This window comes from Arvicola amphibius, chromosome 4 (assembly GCF_903992535.2).
Source record: "Arvicola amphibius chromosome 4, mArvAmp1.2, whole genome shotgun sequence".
Classification (NCBI taxonomy): Eukaryota; Metazoa; Chordata; class Mammalia; order Rodentia; family Cricetidae; genus Arvicola; species Arvicola amphibius.
Genome location: NC_052050.1, coordinates 43,533,083 through 43,549,211, shown reverse-complemented (window position 1 = coordinate 43,549,211; position 16,129 = coordinate 43,533,083). Strand labels below are relative to the sequence as shown.

General features: G+C 48.5%; 1 protein-coding gene across 21 annotated transcripts in view; it reads left to right on the top strand.

The window, feature by feature from the left end:
• The window catches only part of Myo18a (myosin XVIIIA), a 99,500-nt gene that overhangs the window by 20,240 nt on the left and 63,131 nt on the right, over positions 1-16,129 (top strand). Inside the window, exon 1 of one of the 21 annotated variants that reach the window (XM_038325169.2) lies at positions 14,566-14,612. The exons of the other annotated variants lie outside the window; for them this stretch is intronic. Within the exon in view, the coding sequence (XP_038181097.1) occupies positions 14,610-14,612 (3 nt within the window). The 5' untranslated portion in view covers positions 14,566-14,609. Of the gene's footprint in view, positions 1-14,565; positions 14,613-16,129 lie in introns of those variants that run through there. 21 annotated transcript variants of the gene reach the window in all.

Genomic DNA, 16,129 nt, shown 5'->3' with positions numbered 1-16,129 from the left:
CCTAGGCTGCCTCCCTCCGTGCTGGAATGTCGGCAGGCTGGGAAGGTTCATGGTAAGGATCTCTTCCAGTCTCAGCAACAAATTCCAGCTGGAGCCTGAGGACAGCTCCCACGTGGGTATAGAGGCCACCAGAGATGGCTGCAGGAGGGCTAGGCAAGTGGGAACTGCTGTATTCCTGGATCTCAGAGTGGTGGGCTTTCAGTCCCCCCACCAGCAGATGTAAACATCTCGCTCGCTCTCTAAGGTTGCAGGAGCGGCAGGGCTCAGTAGTGAGTGGAAAGGGAAGGCCTGGGAGGCCTGTGGGTAGAGGAGACCAGTCCTTTCCCACAAGGCCTTGCCTTGTCCAGCCCTGACATGAAACAGGAAGGGGAGCAGCCTGAGATTCCATCCTCAGGTGGGGCCTGCCTACCAGCACCAGGTTCTCTGGCCAGGGGGACCATCCAGTCTCCCCTGAGTTTGTCAGCCTTATCTGTCTTCTCCACCTTTGTAGGACCTGCTTCCTTTCTTGATGACCTTTGCAGCCCCTGTGCCCTTTGTCCCCTGATCTCATTTCTTTTCCCTCCCATTCCCATTTCTGTAAGGAGCTGACTCACTTCCTCCCTCCTCCCTAACTTCTCACTGCCAGGCCCTGTGGCAAAGAGGGTGTACCCAGGGAGAGAGCTCTCCGCCAGGGAACTTCACTGGGACTTGGAGGCCATCCTTGGCTCTGGAGCAGGAAAGCGCTGAATGTGAGGTCACGCAGAGCGATGGGCAGAGCGATGGTTCCAGGCCATCCCCCGGCAGCCATGGTGTAGTCTGGGTAGAACGTCAGGGAACACCTGCTCCTTCACACTGTGGGCTTGTCTGGGAGGAGGCTGACAGTCCCAGCCCTGCGATGAAGGAGCCCATGCTCTCACAAGAACTATAGGCTCCTGTAGAAAGCTAGACCTCAGCCCCGGGTGGCATGGGCCAGGGGCCAAGTGGTGACAGCACTGTCAGGCAGCCTGAGAACGTCATGGCCCTCTGTGACACCCAGTTTCATGCCCAGACCCATCGCACTGAAGGGGCGATATTTGGAGCTTTCAATAGAACCTTTCAGATGCATGGCAAGGGGCAGAGATTTGGTGCTGTCTCCTGTGAGTTCTGGCTGATGGGTTCTGCCTCCTGCCTCCCTCCTTGATCAACTGATTTGATTGGGGAACTGACTACAGAAGCCCTGGCTGGGCTGGCGTCTTCCACCGCACTGACCGCTCCAGGCACTTGGGGGACCAGGCTTGTGCTGAGCCTGACATAGCTTTGTATCCCTTGTATCCTTCTGAGTAGATGCCCGGGTTACCTGAAGGATCGGGCAGAGGGTGGGATCAAGTCTCCTCCCATCTGGGCACACATCAAGATTAAAAGGAAAAGTGGCAGCTGAAAAGACGGCTCAGTGGGTAGAGCAGAGCAAGGGCTTGAGTTTGCACCGCAGTGCTCATATAAATGTATGGAAAGGACTGTGACTCTCGCTCTGGGAGGCATGGACAGGAGATCTCGGAGGCTTACCTCTGGCCGGCCAGACTGTCACTGGGCACCAGGTTCAGTGAGAAACCCTGTCTTTGTAAAAACAAGCGTTGGAACAGGAGAGATGCCTCAACAGTTAAGAGGTTATTGCTCTTGCAGAGGACCTGGGCTTGGCGGCTAGCCTCTCATGCAGGCTCACAACCATCTGGAACCCCAGTTCCAGGACATCCAATACCTTCTTCTGGCCTCTGTGGGCACCGGGCATGCATATGGTGTACAGACATATATGCAGGCAAAACACTAATACACATAAAATTAAAACAAAATAAATCTTAAAAAAAAAAGAAGAAGAAGAAGAAGAAGAGGGGGCTGGAGAGATGGCTCAGTGGTTAAGAGCACTGACTGCTCTTCCAGAGGTCCTGAATTCAATTCCCAGCAACCACATGGTGGCTCACAGCCATCTATAATGAGACCTGGCACCTCCTTTTGGCATGCGGGCACACATGGAAGGAATGATGTACACATAATAAATAAATAAATCTTTAAAAAATAAAAAAAGAAGAAAGAAAAGGTAGAAAGATAGAGAAAGATGCCTGACATCAGCTTCTTGCCTACACACACACACACAGAAAGAGAGAGAGAGAGACAGAGACAGAGAGACAGAGACAGAGACAGAGAGAATACCAATAGGGACAAGAGAGAAACTGTACCCATGGCCTTTGAGGCAGGGTGTGTGTGTGTGTGTGTGTGTGTGTTGGGGGAGCTCACTGTGGTTTGCCTTCCTGGAATCCAGTGATAGCAAACAGCCCTGATCCCCACAGCACTGAGCTATGCCTGACAGTGCCTCCACTGGACCATAGCCTCAGAGTCTGACCTCGGGACTTCTGATGACAGGAGTTTCTCGTGTAGGTTGTAGGGACTGGGGAGAGTGAGGGGTGCCAGCCTGACCACCTGAGATGCCCTTTCTCTCGCTGATGGGAGCAGATCACACTGCACAGGCAACCCAAGGCCCCTGTGTTCACTTAGGCACTGTGTCTGGTTCTGGCTCCACTGGACTCGGTGTGTGAGAATGGCCTAGGTGCTGCCCCTTGCAGAGCCTGGACTGGGCTGTTCTTTTTCCCAGACGCCTCCAAAACATTTTTTGCTTTTAACCTCTGGTCCTTTCTGTCTTACCTTCTCTGTCCACATGAAACCCCAGAGCCGAGGAGCGGGTCTCTGGGAAGCCAAGGCTGAGTGTTTCTACTTTACCTAGCCCTTTCGTCTTCTCTTCAACCATTGATGCTCAGGTGTCTCTTCTTTGCCATTGGAAGAGGGACCTTTTTGGGTGTGGTGGACATCTGTAATCTGTCGTATCACTTGGGAGTTGGAGGCAAAAAGGTCAAGAGTTCAAATTTAGCAACAGCTACATCGCCAGTTTGAGGCCAGCCTGTGCTACATAAGACCCTGCCTCAACAAACAAATGACCAAAAGAGGGCCTGGAGAGGAGAGAAGACTCAGCGTTAAGAATTCTCGTTCTTTCAGAGGACCAGGTTCCAGTTACCAGTACCCAGATGCATCACGACACCCATAACTCCAGTCCCAGGGACCTAACACCCTCTTCTGGCCTCTGTGGGCACCAGGCATCCACATCCATGCATGCAGACAAAATACTCTTATACATAAAATTAAGTCTAAAAATGCTTGACTTATTAAAAAATAATAAAGAATAGAGGTGGGGTAACATAATCTGTAAGAGGTGCCCTTTTGGCAATCCCACCAATTCTCAAAGTCCTTTGTGTGCGGCTCATCCTGTCGCTGTAGAGCCTTGTGTGACACATAGGACAACCTTGGCTGGAGGGCTGGCTTTGTCTGTCGGGGCTGCTCCGGCTCTTCTGGGACAAGAAGGCTAAGGACAGCGGCACAGAGAGAAGGGCCCAGGAATCAGGACTGTCACGTGGTTGTGTGTCCATTTCAACATGTTGTAACATTTTGGGCGATATATGGGCTCCAACTGGATTGTCCAGTCCAAATCTGGCCTGTGGCTGAATGACCTTGGACAAATTCCTTCATTTCTTTGGGCCTTCTTTTCCTATAAAATAAGAGTGATCATGGTACTTTCTTCTAGGTGTTCTGAGGACTGATGGATATCGGGAGTTTGTAATCAGTTTAAACAGTGCCTCCTCAAAGCTGTTAAGGTAGTTTCCCTCACCCTCAGAAGGTGCAAAACCCTCAGTGGACGCCCAAAACCCCGCACATACTATTTCTTCTGCATGCATATTTATAGTAAAGTTTAATTTCTAAAATAGGCACAGTAAGAGATTAACAGTAACAGGAAGACAAAACAATCCTGCAGCAGGATTTGAAATAACCACACAGAAACTGTATTAATTAGATCCCTGCTTGACCTATTAGCTCTAGCTTCTTATGGGCTAGCTCTTACGTCTTAATTTAACCCATTTCCATTAATCTGTGTATTGCCATGTGGCTGTGGTTAACTGGCAAGGTTCAGGCTTGTCTGTTCCCAGTGGCTACTTGGCATTTCACTGACTCTGCCTTCTTTCTCCCAGCATTCAGTTTAGTTCTCCCCCACCCCCAATCTCCATTCTGTCCTGCGCAGGCCCAAGACAGTCCTTTATTAACCAATGGTATTCACAGCATGCAGAGGGGAATCCCACATCACAATCCTAACAAAACATTGTAATAAAACTTATAAATTACCATGTGTAGTGATTGACACCTGCAGTCCCAGCATTTAGGAACTGGAGGCAGGAGGATCAGGAATTCAGGACCACTCTGGACTACATAGTGAGTTTAATGCCAGCGTGGGCTACATGAGATCCTGTCAAAAACAAAAAAATAAGCAAACAAAAAGCAAAAGCAACAAGCCAATAGAATACCTGATGAATTATTTGTTGCTAGAGTTTGCTCTTAAGATGTTTTGGGCTGCAGTTGACTGTGGCTAACTGAAACTGTAGGACCCATGCATGACTCAGGGGCTCCTGTGCGGCTCAGCGATGAGCGCCACTGTTATTAGCCCCTCTGAACCTCAGGGAGTGTTGGTGTCCAGCATGGAGACCATCTGCCCGTGGAGTGCTGCAGGCTCCGTTCCTCTAATGACTCAGCTGTACATCTTTACACATGCTCTCAGGCTAGCGCCTCTGCCCACAGTGTCTTTCCAGTGGAGTTAGGGCAGCAGCCCCAGCTTCCTCAGGGCCACTCTGGAACCTCAGCCTGGATGGCCTGCCCTGAGTTCTAACCGTCTCCTTATAGTTACACGCCAGTTTTTCAAATTGTGCTGGGTTTCTCCTGCCTTCCCAGTCAGATTCCATCTGGTGCCGATCCCCTTAGAGTATCAGGCTTCTTCCTATTTGTTTTCTGGTTGGCAAACCTACCCTGCTTTTTGTTGTTGTCTGTCTTCTTGTCTGTCTCGCTCCTAGCAGCCCATCTCCAGTAGGGCTTAGCAAGCATAGGCACAGATCTAGAGGCAACCCTACCTATTCTTTCCTGGCTTCATCCTCATCACACACTGCCCAGACTCTCTTGCGTGGATTTTCTAACAATGTAGCAAGCCCCTCAGACTCAGGCCTGTGGTGGGGTGTGCAGGCCGTCAGATTTGCTCTGTTGCCTTGTTCTCCCATACACCCAGGCCTTGTCTGAGCCACGCTAGCAGGTGCCCAGAGGTCACTCTCCTCTTTCTCATTTGCTTCATTTGGCTGGCTAGAAGGAGAGGTCAATTATGGCCTTCACTGCCCTATGACAGAAGTCCTGACCTGGGACAAGGTGACTCATTGACTTTATTTGCACTTAAACATTGAAGGTTTCATTCGGGACTCTTCTGGGGCACTACCAACCATCCTGAGTCCTGCAGCCTGCACTGTGGTGGGGAAACCCTCAGGCCACTACATTCCAGACGCCTTACCCCTGCCTGGCCCAGAGACTTGAAACAAGGGCGGATTGTGCTGGACTGAGGGGCTTTCTCCGAGCCAGGACGCCTTGGGGTGGAGGCCGGCTTCCATTCAGTCTGTCCTTTCAGCCCTGTGGCATCTGGCCTCTGCTCATTGACTGGATGCTAATTGTGACTGCTCCCTCTTCTTCCCCATTTCTTTGAGGCCCAGGGAACAAGTGTGACACAGGCATGGGACCAGGGTGTAAGCAGACTGTGGGCAGGGGTGGGAGAGAACAGCAGCAGGTCGGGACACCATCTGAAAGAGGCTTGGACAAGACCGACCTTAAGCACTGTGGAGGGGGATCTCCTGGACCAGACTGGTCTGACAGAAACACAATGAAAACAGAAGCATTCTGGAATGTGGCTAGTGCAACAGAGAAATGGAACTTTATATTTTGATTTTAATTTAATGAGAAATAGTCCCGATGTTTTTTATCTAACTTAAATTTAAATGGTGGCCACTGTATTGAACAGTGCAGCTCCACAGGGCTCCCAGAAGTGCGGGGTGGGGGCAGGAAGGCAGGTTTTGAAGTCTTATCTCCTTCTGCAGAGTGCCCCCCCCCCTTCCCTGGCTGGGCCTGGTGGCATGTCCCCTGCCCTTCCGGAAGGAAGGAAGGTTTATTCTCTCTGGCAATTTCTCCACTTCACCATCTCTGGAATCCCAATGCCCTAGGGACAACAGGTCCCTGGCGATGTGCCACCACAACTGGGGCAGTGCTTCCTTGCCAAGCATGACTTCTGCCCAGCTTGGTAACAGCACAGGTGCTCACACGCCCGGTGGGTCTGGCTGGCTGTGCACGAGGGGGCGGAGGGGTGGAGACCAGGTAGGCAAAGCAGAAGCCTTCTTCTCTTCCTTGTTACTTCAAAGGGTTTTAGAAACAGGCCCAGAAGTGAACACAGAGATCTTCAAGCTCTGGCTTTGTTCACACCCCCACCCCAACTGGGGGAACCTGAGGGTGTCTGGAGGGGCCTCCTGAACTTTGAAAACTGTGAGTCCGGCTCTCACACCCTGGAAGGCCTCCCTCAGGCTTTATTCATCACTGTGGCTGACCCTTACGCTGGTTTTCCCTGATTCTTCTGTGAGAATAGAGAAAAGTAGTCATTTATAGGAAAAGAGCACAATACTTCATTATGCTTGTTCTCCAATGTTGGCCAGACCGGCTGGGATGTGAATTAGTGAATGTGTTGTTTAGTAGCCCCAAGTCTCCCCAAGATTGAGGCAGAGCATGGAAGGCTTGGGAAGACTGTCAGCAAGACTGGCCTTGGGCTTTGGGCCTTGTGGAACATTGGGAAAGCAGAGGCAATTTGGAAATCCCCAGGAACTGAGGAAATCCCCAGCAGCCTAGCGTCCCCTGGAGCCACTAATCAGGTGGACTCTCTCCTGGATCTGACTGCTTAGTTTTGGGGCAGAGTTCTTGGCAGAGCAGGCAAAATGGTGTGTATAGGGCTCTGGGCAGACCTTCGGATGTGTTAGGATGGAGTCTGGAGGGATGCAGGGTCTGGGGAATGACTGATCCCTGACTCCGGCTGGGTCAGTGATCTGTGGCTGCCCTCTTTGCCCACTGACTCTACTGACTGCTTGTCTCAGCCCTCTCTCCACTATAAAACCCAAGGCGTCCCTTGAACCTTCCAACTGTAAACGCGGGTATTCATTCATTCAGTGTATTCCATCAGTAGGCACTTAATAAATGTCTTCTACGTGTTGGGAACTATTTCGGATACCGAGGATAAGTCAGTAGTGAAAGAAATAAACGTAGGCGCCAGCTCATTTTTGCACCTTCTTTGCCGTCTCTCTCATGGGTAAAGCGAGAGGCCATCTTGCAGGCTGCAGCCCCCCTTGAAGCCTCTGCTCCCCGGGACGCTTGTTGGAGGCGGGGCTCAGCAGAGGCGAAGTTCTGTAGGCTCTTCGGTGCCTGCAGAGCCATAAGAAGGGGAAGGCTGCCCTCTGCCGGACTGCGGTGGAGCTGCAGGGCTGAGCGTCTGTGGCTCTCCAAGCGCATGTGCTAAGCTTGGCTCCACCCTTGCGCTGTCGGCTGGGCGGAACAGGAAGTGCGGAGGTATTTCAGGGCTGAGTTGACCGCCTCTGAGAGCTTCTAGTGTCTGGACTTTGAGCCAATCAGTTTCCTTTTACCTGCCCCTACCCTCTTTGAGGTCATCTTTAGCCTTCTTAAAGGAGTTTGGCCTCTTTCCTTTCAGGATTCCCTGATCTCTTTAGTGCGTTAAGTACAGAGGCACCCCTGCTTTGGTGTTTTCTGGAAATACCGTCTTTAAGGCTGGTGTCGAGGAACCTCGGTAGTCCTCTGATAGGGTGCACCTGTCACCATTGGTAGCTGGTACCCTCCTACCCAGGAAGCACAAGTTCTGCGGTCTCTTCCTAGTCCTAGGGCTGAGTGCTTGAAACAGGGCTCCCCACAACTTCCCTAAACGCATTCCGTTTGCTTTATGTTACTGCATACTGCAAATTAGTAATACAAGCATTATGTAATTGGTGCTCATTTATGGAAACAGTGTTTATAGATTCTTTTTGCTTTGTTTGTTTGTTTTTCGAGACAGGGTTTCTTTGTGTACTCCTGGCTGTCCTGGAACGCGCTTTATAGATGAGGCTGGCCTCAAACTCAGAGATCCACCTGCCTGCCTCTGCCTCCCGAGTGCTGGGATTAAAAGCCTGCGTCATCACTGCCCTGATATATTCTTTTATTTTTAATGATTTATTTTTATTTTGTGTTCATTGGTGTCTTGCCTGCATGTGTGTCTGTGTGAGGGTGTTGGATCCTCTGGAACTGGAGTCACAGGCAGTAGTGAGTTGCCATGTGGTTGCTGGAAATTGGACCCATGTCCTCTGGAAGATCAGTCAGTGCTCTTAACTGCTGAGCCATCTCTCCAGCTGTATAGATTCTTTCATATCTATCTATCTATCTATCTATCTATCTATCTATCTATCTATCTATCTATCTATCCATCATCCGTCTGTCCGTCTATCTATCTATCATCTATCTATCTATCTATCTATCTATCTATCTATCTATCTGTGTGTGAAAGCATGAGCACGCTACAGCACACATGGATGGAAGCTAAGAACTTGTAGACTCACTTCTTTCCATCATGTGGATTCCTCGATCAAACTCAAGTTGTTCAACTTGCTGGCAAGTGCCTTTACCCTCTGAGCCATCTCAGTCTGATGTATATATTTAGAGACAGGATCTCACTGGTATCTCTGCCTGGCCAGGAACTCACAGAGATCTACCTGCCTCTGTTTCCCTAATGCTGAGATTAAAGTTGTGGGCCATCATGCCCAACTTGACATATATATTTATATATGAGCATACACACACACACACACACACACACACATGTTTTACGGAGTTTTGGTTTATAGGAGGAAATAGAGACAAGTGAGGTTGGGAAACATGCTTTCTTTATGGTTTTAAAGAGATCATTAGGGGGCTGGAGAGATGACTCAGAGGTTAAGGGCACTGACTGCCCTTCCAGAGGACCCGGGTTCAATTCCCAGCACCCACATGACAGCTCACAGCTGTCTATAACTCCCATTCCAGGAGATCTGGCATCTTCACACAGATATACATGCACATAAAGTAAAAATAAATAAATCTTTAAAGAGAACCGTGGTTTTCGTGTTTTGCACACTGCATCTTTTCTGATAAACCAGTCATATGTGATACCAGCACTTGTGTAGCTAAGTGAGGTCTCCGTGAGCTGTAAGCCAGCTTGGAGTACTCATCCTAGTGAAATCCTGTTTTTAAAAACAAACAAGTAAATAACAAAACCCCCGGGCCAGAAAGTAATGGCGTACGCCTTTAATTCCAACACTTGGGAGGCAGAGGCAGGTAGATCTCTGAATTTGAGGCCAGCTTGGTCTACAGAGTGGTTCCAGGACAGCCAGAGCTATACAGCCCTATCTCAAAAAACCGAAAGAAAATGTTAAAAGAATAAATAAAAAACAAAAAACTCCCTTTCATGACCTTGCTCCAAGCTGTCTGTAACATGTGTCTAACTCCCCCTCTCCTCACCTAGAGACATTCTCAGCCCTTGAGTCTCCCCAGAATTTGGTTGGTGCCCCTTGCTGGAGGCGCACGTTCTTAATTCAGCTGTGATAACTATTGGGGTGCGTTTCTTTCTTCCTCTGCTGGTCGTTTGTTGTGGGGAGAGACTTAGAAGCTAAGTCACTGTTCTGTGCCACTTGCCCATCCTTGCGTCAGTCCGAGTGGATGGATGATGGGTTACAACAGCAAGCGTCCCACCTCTGCCTGCTCCAAGGGCAGTCAATGCTCCGGAGCTGGAAAGACCCAGACCTGTGGTTCCCCGTAGTGTTCTTTACGAGGCTAGCTGGTTGGATTCACTGCATGGCTAGCTGGATGGCCAGCTTCCTCGGCCTCTCACAGCTTCCCACCAGGCTTCCCACGGCTCTGCTTAGCCACCAAGGGGGCCAAGGACCACTCCCCTCGTCGTTCTACCAGCATGGCAGAGCAGAGTACTAAAGCTTTGGCTCGATGTGGATATCCTCTTTACTCACCCCCATCTATTCAGCTTATTATTATTATTATTATTATTATTATTATTATTATTGATGAGATGGGTAAATCCAGTGTTGAATATCTACTGTGTGCTTAGTGCTGGAGTGTAGGGTGATGTTGAGCAAGACTTCCAGGAAAATATAAAATTATGCCCCCAGCACCAACAGCCAGAAGAGTGACTCATTCAACTTTGTCCCATGGGTGGGTGGGGGACTATGCGGGTTCTCGAACACGGGGCTTCAGGCACACTAGGCAAGCACTCTACCTCTGAATAACAGCCCTTCAAAAAATTCATTTTACTGAGTATAAACAAATTTATTAGGGGTTACTTACAGAGTGATGGACACTGGACAGTTGAGTCTTCCTGAAGTCACCAATCTGTCCCGACACCAAGGTTCACTTTTATCTAGCTCTAGCCTGCAACAGAATTGTTATAAAACCGGGCTGTGTGTGCCACCCACTGTTTAATTCCAGGGCCGGACGACAAAAAGGCATAGACCAGAGCAGAGTCTGGGGTAGGTGTAACAGGTCTCTCCTTGGACCACCAGCTCCCAGATGACGACATGAGACTTATTACTAATTATGAAAACTTGGCCTAGTTTAGGCTTGTTCCCAACTAGCTCTCTTAGCTTAAACTAACCCCTTTATATAATCTATGTTCTGCCACATGGCTCACTTCTTCTCCTCAGTATTATACATCCAATTTTCTCCCTGACTGGCTGGCAAATTGCCACCTCAGTTTCTTCCCAGAGTTCTTATCTCTGCTCAGAAGTCCTGCCTAGCTATTGGCTGTTTAGCTCTTTATTAAACCAATCAGAAGGTGCCTTAGGCAGGTGAGGAAGGACAGAGACACATCTTCACACAGTGTAATCAAATATCCCACAGCACATGTGTGTGCCCCGTGCTTGCTCTTAGCAGGGCTTCAGGTGATCTCGGCCAGCACCATCCAGCTGTGGGAAAGATGGCTGGTTTGTGTTGTATGGTGTGTAGGCTTGCTGCAAGGTGGAGTCAACTCTGGCTAGGATGTGGAGAATCAGTCTCTACAGACGGCATATAGAGGAGGCAGAAAGTGGTCCTCATGGGAGAGAAGGCTTAAACACAGTGGTTATCAATTGATAACCGTTCAGAACATTAATTTAGGCCCCAAAGTCATCGCATGCACACAATAAGCTTCAATGAGTTCAACTATATGTTTGTGCAAGAAATTATATTGGCCTAAAATTATTAAAGTAGTACTTTGTGTATTTTTATTATGTGTTATACATACTGTACATTGTACTTCCATGGCAATATATTGTATAGAATGGTACAGTGGCTCCCCATCATCCACAGATTTGTTCTAAGACCCATAGTAAATGCCCAAAAGCTTGGCTAATACCAAATCCTAGAGCTAACTTTTTTCCTGTATGCATACCTATGGTAAAGTTTAATTTATAAATTAAGCACAGTAAGAGATTAACAGTAATAAAATAGCAGCAATAATAACAATACGCTGTAATTAAAGGTTACATAAATGTCAACTCTCTCAGAAACCTTACCATGTTATCACCTATAGGAAGCAGTTTGCAGCTTCTCTTTGGCACATCTGGGTTGCTTGCTCTACTGCTCCCCACTTTAGGGGCAGTATTTTTTTTTCTTTTTTGAGATAACGTTTCTCTGTAGTTTTGGAGCCTATCCTAGAACTAGCTCTTGTAGACCAGGCTGGTCTCGGACTCACAGAGATCCGCCTGCCTCTGCCTCCCAAGTGCTGGGATTAAAGGCGTGTGCCACCATGGCCCAGCTAGGACAGTATTTTTTTTATTTAACAGTTCTGGTGATTGAACCCAGGGCTTTGAGCATGGCAAGCAAGTACTCTGCCACTGAACTGCCTTCCCATCTCCGGGATCATTATTAAGTAGAATTATTGTTATTGATATTATTAGACTTATCGAACACAGCCCCGGGATCCTGTGACCGCCAGCCTCACAGCCAGGATGGCTACTCAGTGACTCTTGGACAGATGGCATTTGTGTAATGGACTCATGTCTTGGTTAGAACCGAATAGGATGATGGGAAATTTCATTGTATTCTTCAGAACAATATGCAATAAAATGTATAAAAACTTTTTTTCTGGCATCATCTAGTATTTTCAAACCATGGTTAATCTCAAACACCTTGAAGTCTGGACCAGGAAGCTGCATAGAGAGGGGTTGTATACACAAAATCACAAGCGCTCTATTTGCTGAGCCATTTTAGGGATTTTAGGAGATTTATTTATTCGTGGGGGGGATGTTTTGCCTACATGTATGTCTTTGCACCATGTTTGTGCCTGGTGCCTGTGGAGGCCAGAAGAGGGCATAGGATCTGAGACTGGTGTTATAGGTGGTGTAAGCCCCCTCGTGGTGCTGAGACTTGAACCCAGGTTCTCTGCAAGAGCAGCAGCGAGTGGTCTTCACTAGTGAGCCGTCTCCCGGGGAGTTTTGACTGGATCCTACTTTTGTATTACATGATGACTGTAGAATCAGAATCCTACATAATATGTGACTCTCCGTATGCAGTAGGGTACGAACCCAAGTGTAACCAGGAGCCCCTGTGCACTGTGTAGATACAGACACGGTGAGGGCTGTGGTTTCAAATGATAATTTTGTGATGTTAATTATGGAGTTACTACCTACAATTTAATTTGTCAAGCATAGGCTAAAATATGTGCTGTCTTCTATCCTCACAACAACCACACACAGCAGGAACTATATTATACTACTGTAAGGAGTGGGATAATTCTGTCTTAGATCAGATGGCAAGAAAGAGGCTGAGCCTGGTGGGACTCAGCTCCAGGGGTGCTGTTGCATCATCTCTTTTTGCACCACACTTCGGGGTGGGCCGTTTGTTTGTTTGTTTGTTTGTTTGTTTGTTTGTTTTTGAGACAGGGTTTCTCTGTGTAGCCCTGGCTGTCCTGGAACTCACTCTGTAGACCAGGCTGGCCTCGAACTCACAGAGATCCACCTGCCTCTGCTTCCCGAGTGCTGGGATTAAAGGCCTATGCTGCCACTACCTAGCCAGCCTTTTATTTCTTGCTTTTCCTTACACGCAAGAAATGTCTCCTAAAGAAGGCAGAGCTATGGGTGGGTCTCTAGGAACGGGGAGAGCTGGACAAGACGGGGTAAAGGCCGAGGGCAAGTGGAATGGGCAGGTTCTACATGAAGACCATGCTTGGAGGCAGGGGGAGCTGCCCAGGCCTGGTCTGACTGGCTGTGGAATGATGTGTGGCTGCAGTGATGTTCTTGGTCTCACTAAGATGGGGAAACGTGTGGGCAGCATCTGCACAGCAGGCCTGACTGTGGTAACCGGTGAAACCCAGTGGGCTCCGGGGTCTCTGGCCGCTCTCTCTTGCCTAAGAATCTGCCTTTTTCTTAGGGGAAGTGAGACTGCTTTGGGATGATTTCCCTGTGTAAGCAAATGGCTCAGAGAGCTGCCGGAGTCAGTCATTCCCACAGGGAAGAGGTACAGGTGGGAGCACAGCTGCTGGTAACTCAGAGCAAAACTGCATCCCAGTCACCCAGATGTCATCTGGGGCACTGCTGAAGCAGGCAAGCAGCCACAATCAAAGATGCTAAGACCTCTGTCTGAAAGCCCTTGAAAAAGAGTTTGCACTTAGCAGAGGACCTCCTCTTGTTCTACCCTGGCTGGCTGTGCTTCTCAGGCCTTTGCAGAAGTCTTTATTGGAAGGAAGTGAGGCTACTGGATGCAGGCGTGCTGTCAAGTGAGGGACAGCCTGACATAGTTCCAAACAGAAGATCCAAAAAGCGAACACAGCTGCGAAGGGTGGCCTGGCCTTCCTCGTGCATGTATCCCAGCACTCAGGAGGCAGAGGCAGGCGGATTTCTGTGAGTTCAAGGCCAGCCTAGTCTACAGAGTGAGTTCTAGGACAAGCACCAAAGCTACAGAGAAACCCTGTCTCAAAAAACCAAAATAATAATAATAAAAGTTTGTTTTAGATTTATTTATTATGTACCTACTTTAGACAGGGCTTCATTGTGTAGCTCCTGGAACCCACTATGTAGACTACTGGGCTTCCCTTGAATTCACAGAGCTCCATCTTCCCCTGCCTCTGCCTCTAGAGTGCTGTGATCAAAGGCATGTACCCTGACACCTAGATTATTGATTTTTTCTTTTATGTGTATGAATGTTTTGTGTACATGTATGTATGTGCATCATACACCTATGTATGATGCTCTTGTAGGTTGGAGCAGAGTATTGGATCCTCTGCAGCTGGAATTACAGATGTTTATGAGCCATCATGTGGGAATCAAACCTGAGGTTCCTTGCAAGAATGAGTGCAACTCTCCAGCTCTCCCCACCCCTTTTAACATAACAGCATTTACTTTTTTTTAACCTTTAACTTTTTTTGGGTGGGGGGAGTAAGATGTTGGATCCCCTGGAGCTGAAGTTACAGGCAGCCTGAGTGCTGGGACCAACTCTGGTCTGGGCCTCGGGAAGAGCAGGACATGATCTTTACTTGAGAGCCATTTCTCCAGCTTCTGTCACTGGGCTTTAGTGTGGGTTCTAGGAGTTTGCACTCATGTCCCTTTGCTTACACAAGTATTTTTGCTCACCGAGACATCCCAGCTGTTATTTACACTTTGTTTACAGGTGCCCTCCTCCAGGTGCTGGGGACGGAGCCCAGGAACTCAAGCATGGTAAATAAATATTCTATCACTGAGCCCCAGCCCCAGAAGTGGGTGGTGTTTTCAGAACTTCATATGCACTGGATCTTTTACCCTATGCTAACTCTGTGCTGTAGGTACTATTATCCCCCCTTCTCAGGTGAAGGAAACTGAGCTATAGAGTACACACTACGTGTGAGCTATAGAGTGCACACTACGTGTGAGCTATAGAGTGCACACTACGTGTGAGCTATAGAGTGCACACTATGTGTGAGCTATAGAGTGCACACTACGTGTAGTTACTGTGTGAAAAAACCACAACTGAACTAGGAAGTCTGACTCTGAAGGATTTCTCTTTAACCATGGAATACTGTGAGTGATTCCTTCCAAGTGGTAGTTCTCAGACTTCAGTGCACATCAGAATCACCAGAGTCTCAGACTTCAGTACCATTAGAATTACCAGGGTCTCAGACTTCAGTGCCATCAGAATCACCAGGGTCTCGGACTTTAGTAGGCATCAGAATTACCAGGATCTCAGACTTCAGCATGTATCAGAATCACTAGGGTCTTGGCTGAAGTCACAAGTGCTGGGCCCCTTGTAGTGCTCTGGATTCAGGAGGCTGGGATGAGGTGTTAGCATCTCTAACCAGTTTCCAGTTGATGTGGATGCTGCTGGTCTAGGGGCCACACTTTGAGAACTAACTCTTTTCTATCAATCTATACTTGCTTCTTATTGACTGGGAAATAGTACGAGCATAATTTTCATTGTAGAGTTGAGGGGAATTAAAGTCACCTGCCCATGGCTACATAACCCACCCACCACTCACCAAACCATCTGTAACTCCAGTTCTGGGAGATCTCATGTCCTCTCCTCACCTCCTTGGGCACCAGGCATTTGTGAGGTGCACAGACACCCATACACGTTAAAAACCAAACCAAAGAACAGAACATTCAAAGAATCACCCCAAATCCCAGTGCCCAGGGCTCCTTCCCAGACCAGTTAGATCAGAAACTGAGAGGGAAACGGGGAGATCTAGGTATCGTATCCAAAAGTCTTTCAGGGGCTGCAGTGAGTACCACTGTGGGGGTGCAGGACCTTTGACACTGCAGGAGGACCTCAGTGACATCAGGAGGACCAGGGGACCTCCCTGGAAAGCAGAGGCACAAGCTTGTTCCTGATAGCCTTGTGCATCTATGTGCACATGTGTGTGGCATGGTAAGACTAGGTGACTTGCACAGTCATGTTGAAAGGAAAACCGGGTTTGGTCCTTTTGGGCAGTGTTTACCAGTCCATTCCTGGAGAATGTCATTGATGCAGGACCCCTGGGGCTTAGAACTGGCTGGGGGTGACAAGCCTGGGTTTTTCCAGTCTGTCCCTGGAGAGGAAGAGGGAAGCAATGACTATTTCTATTTATTTATTTTTCTATAGACACTTGGCAGGTCCTGTCTTTTTGTGTATTGCCATCTTTCTCCTAGCCCCATCTCAGCCTCCAGGGTATCTATAGTTCTGACGGGTATTTGGTAGTGTTACCTAGAGCCAGGCCAGGATT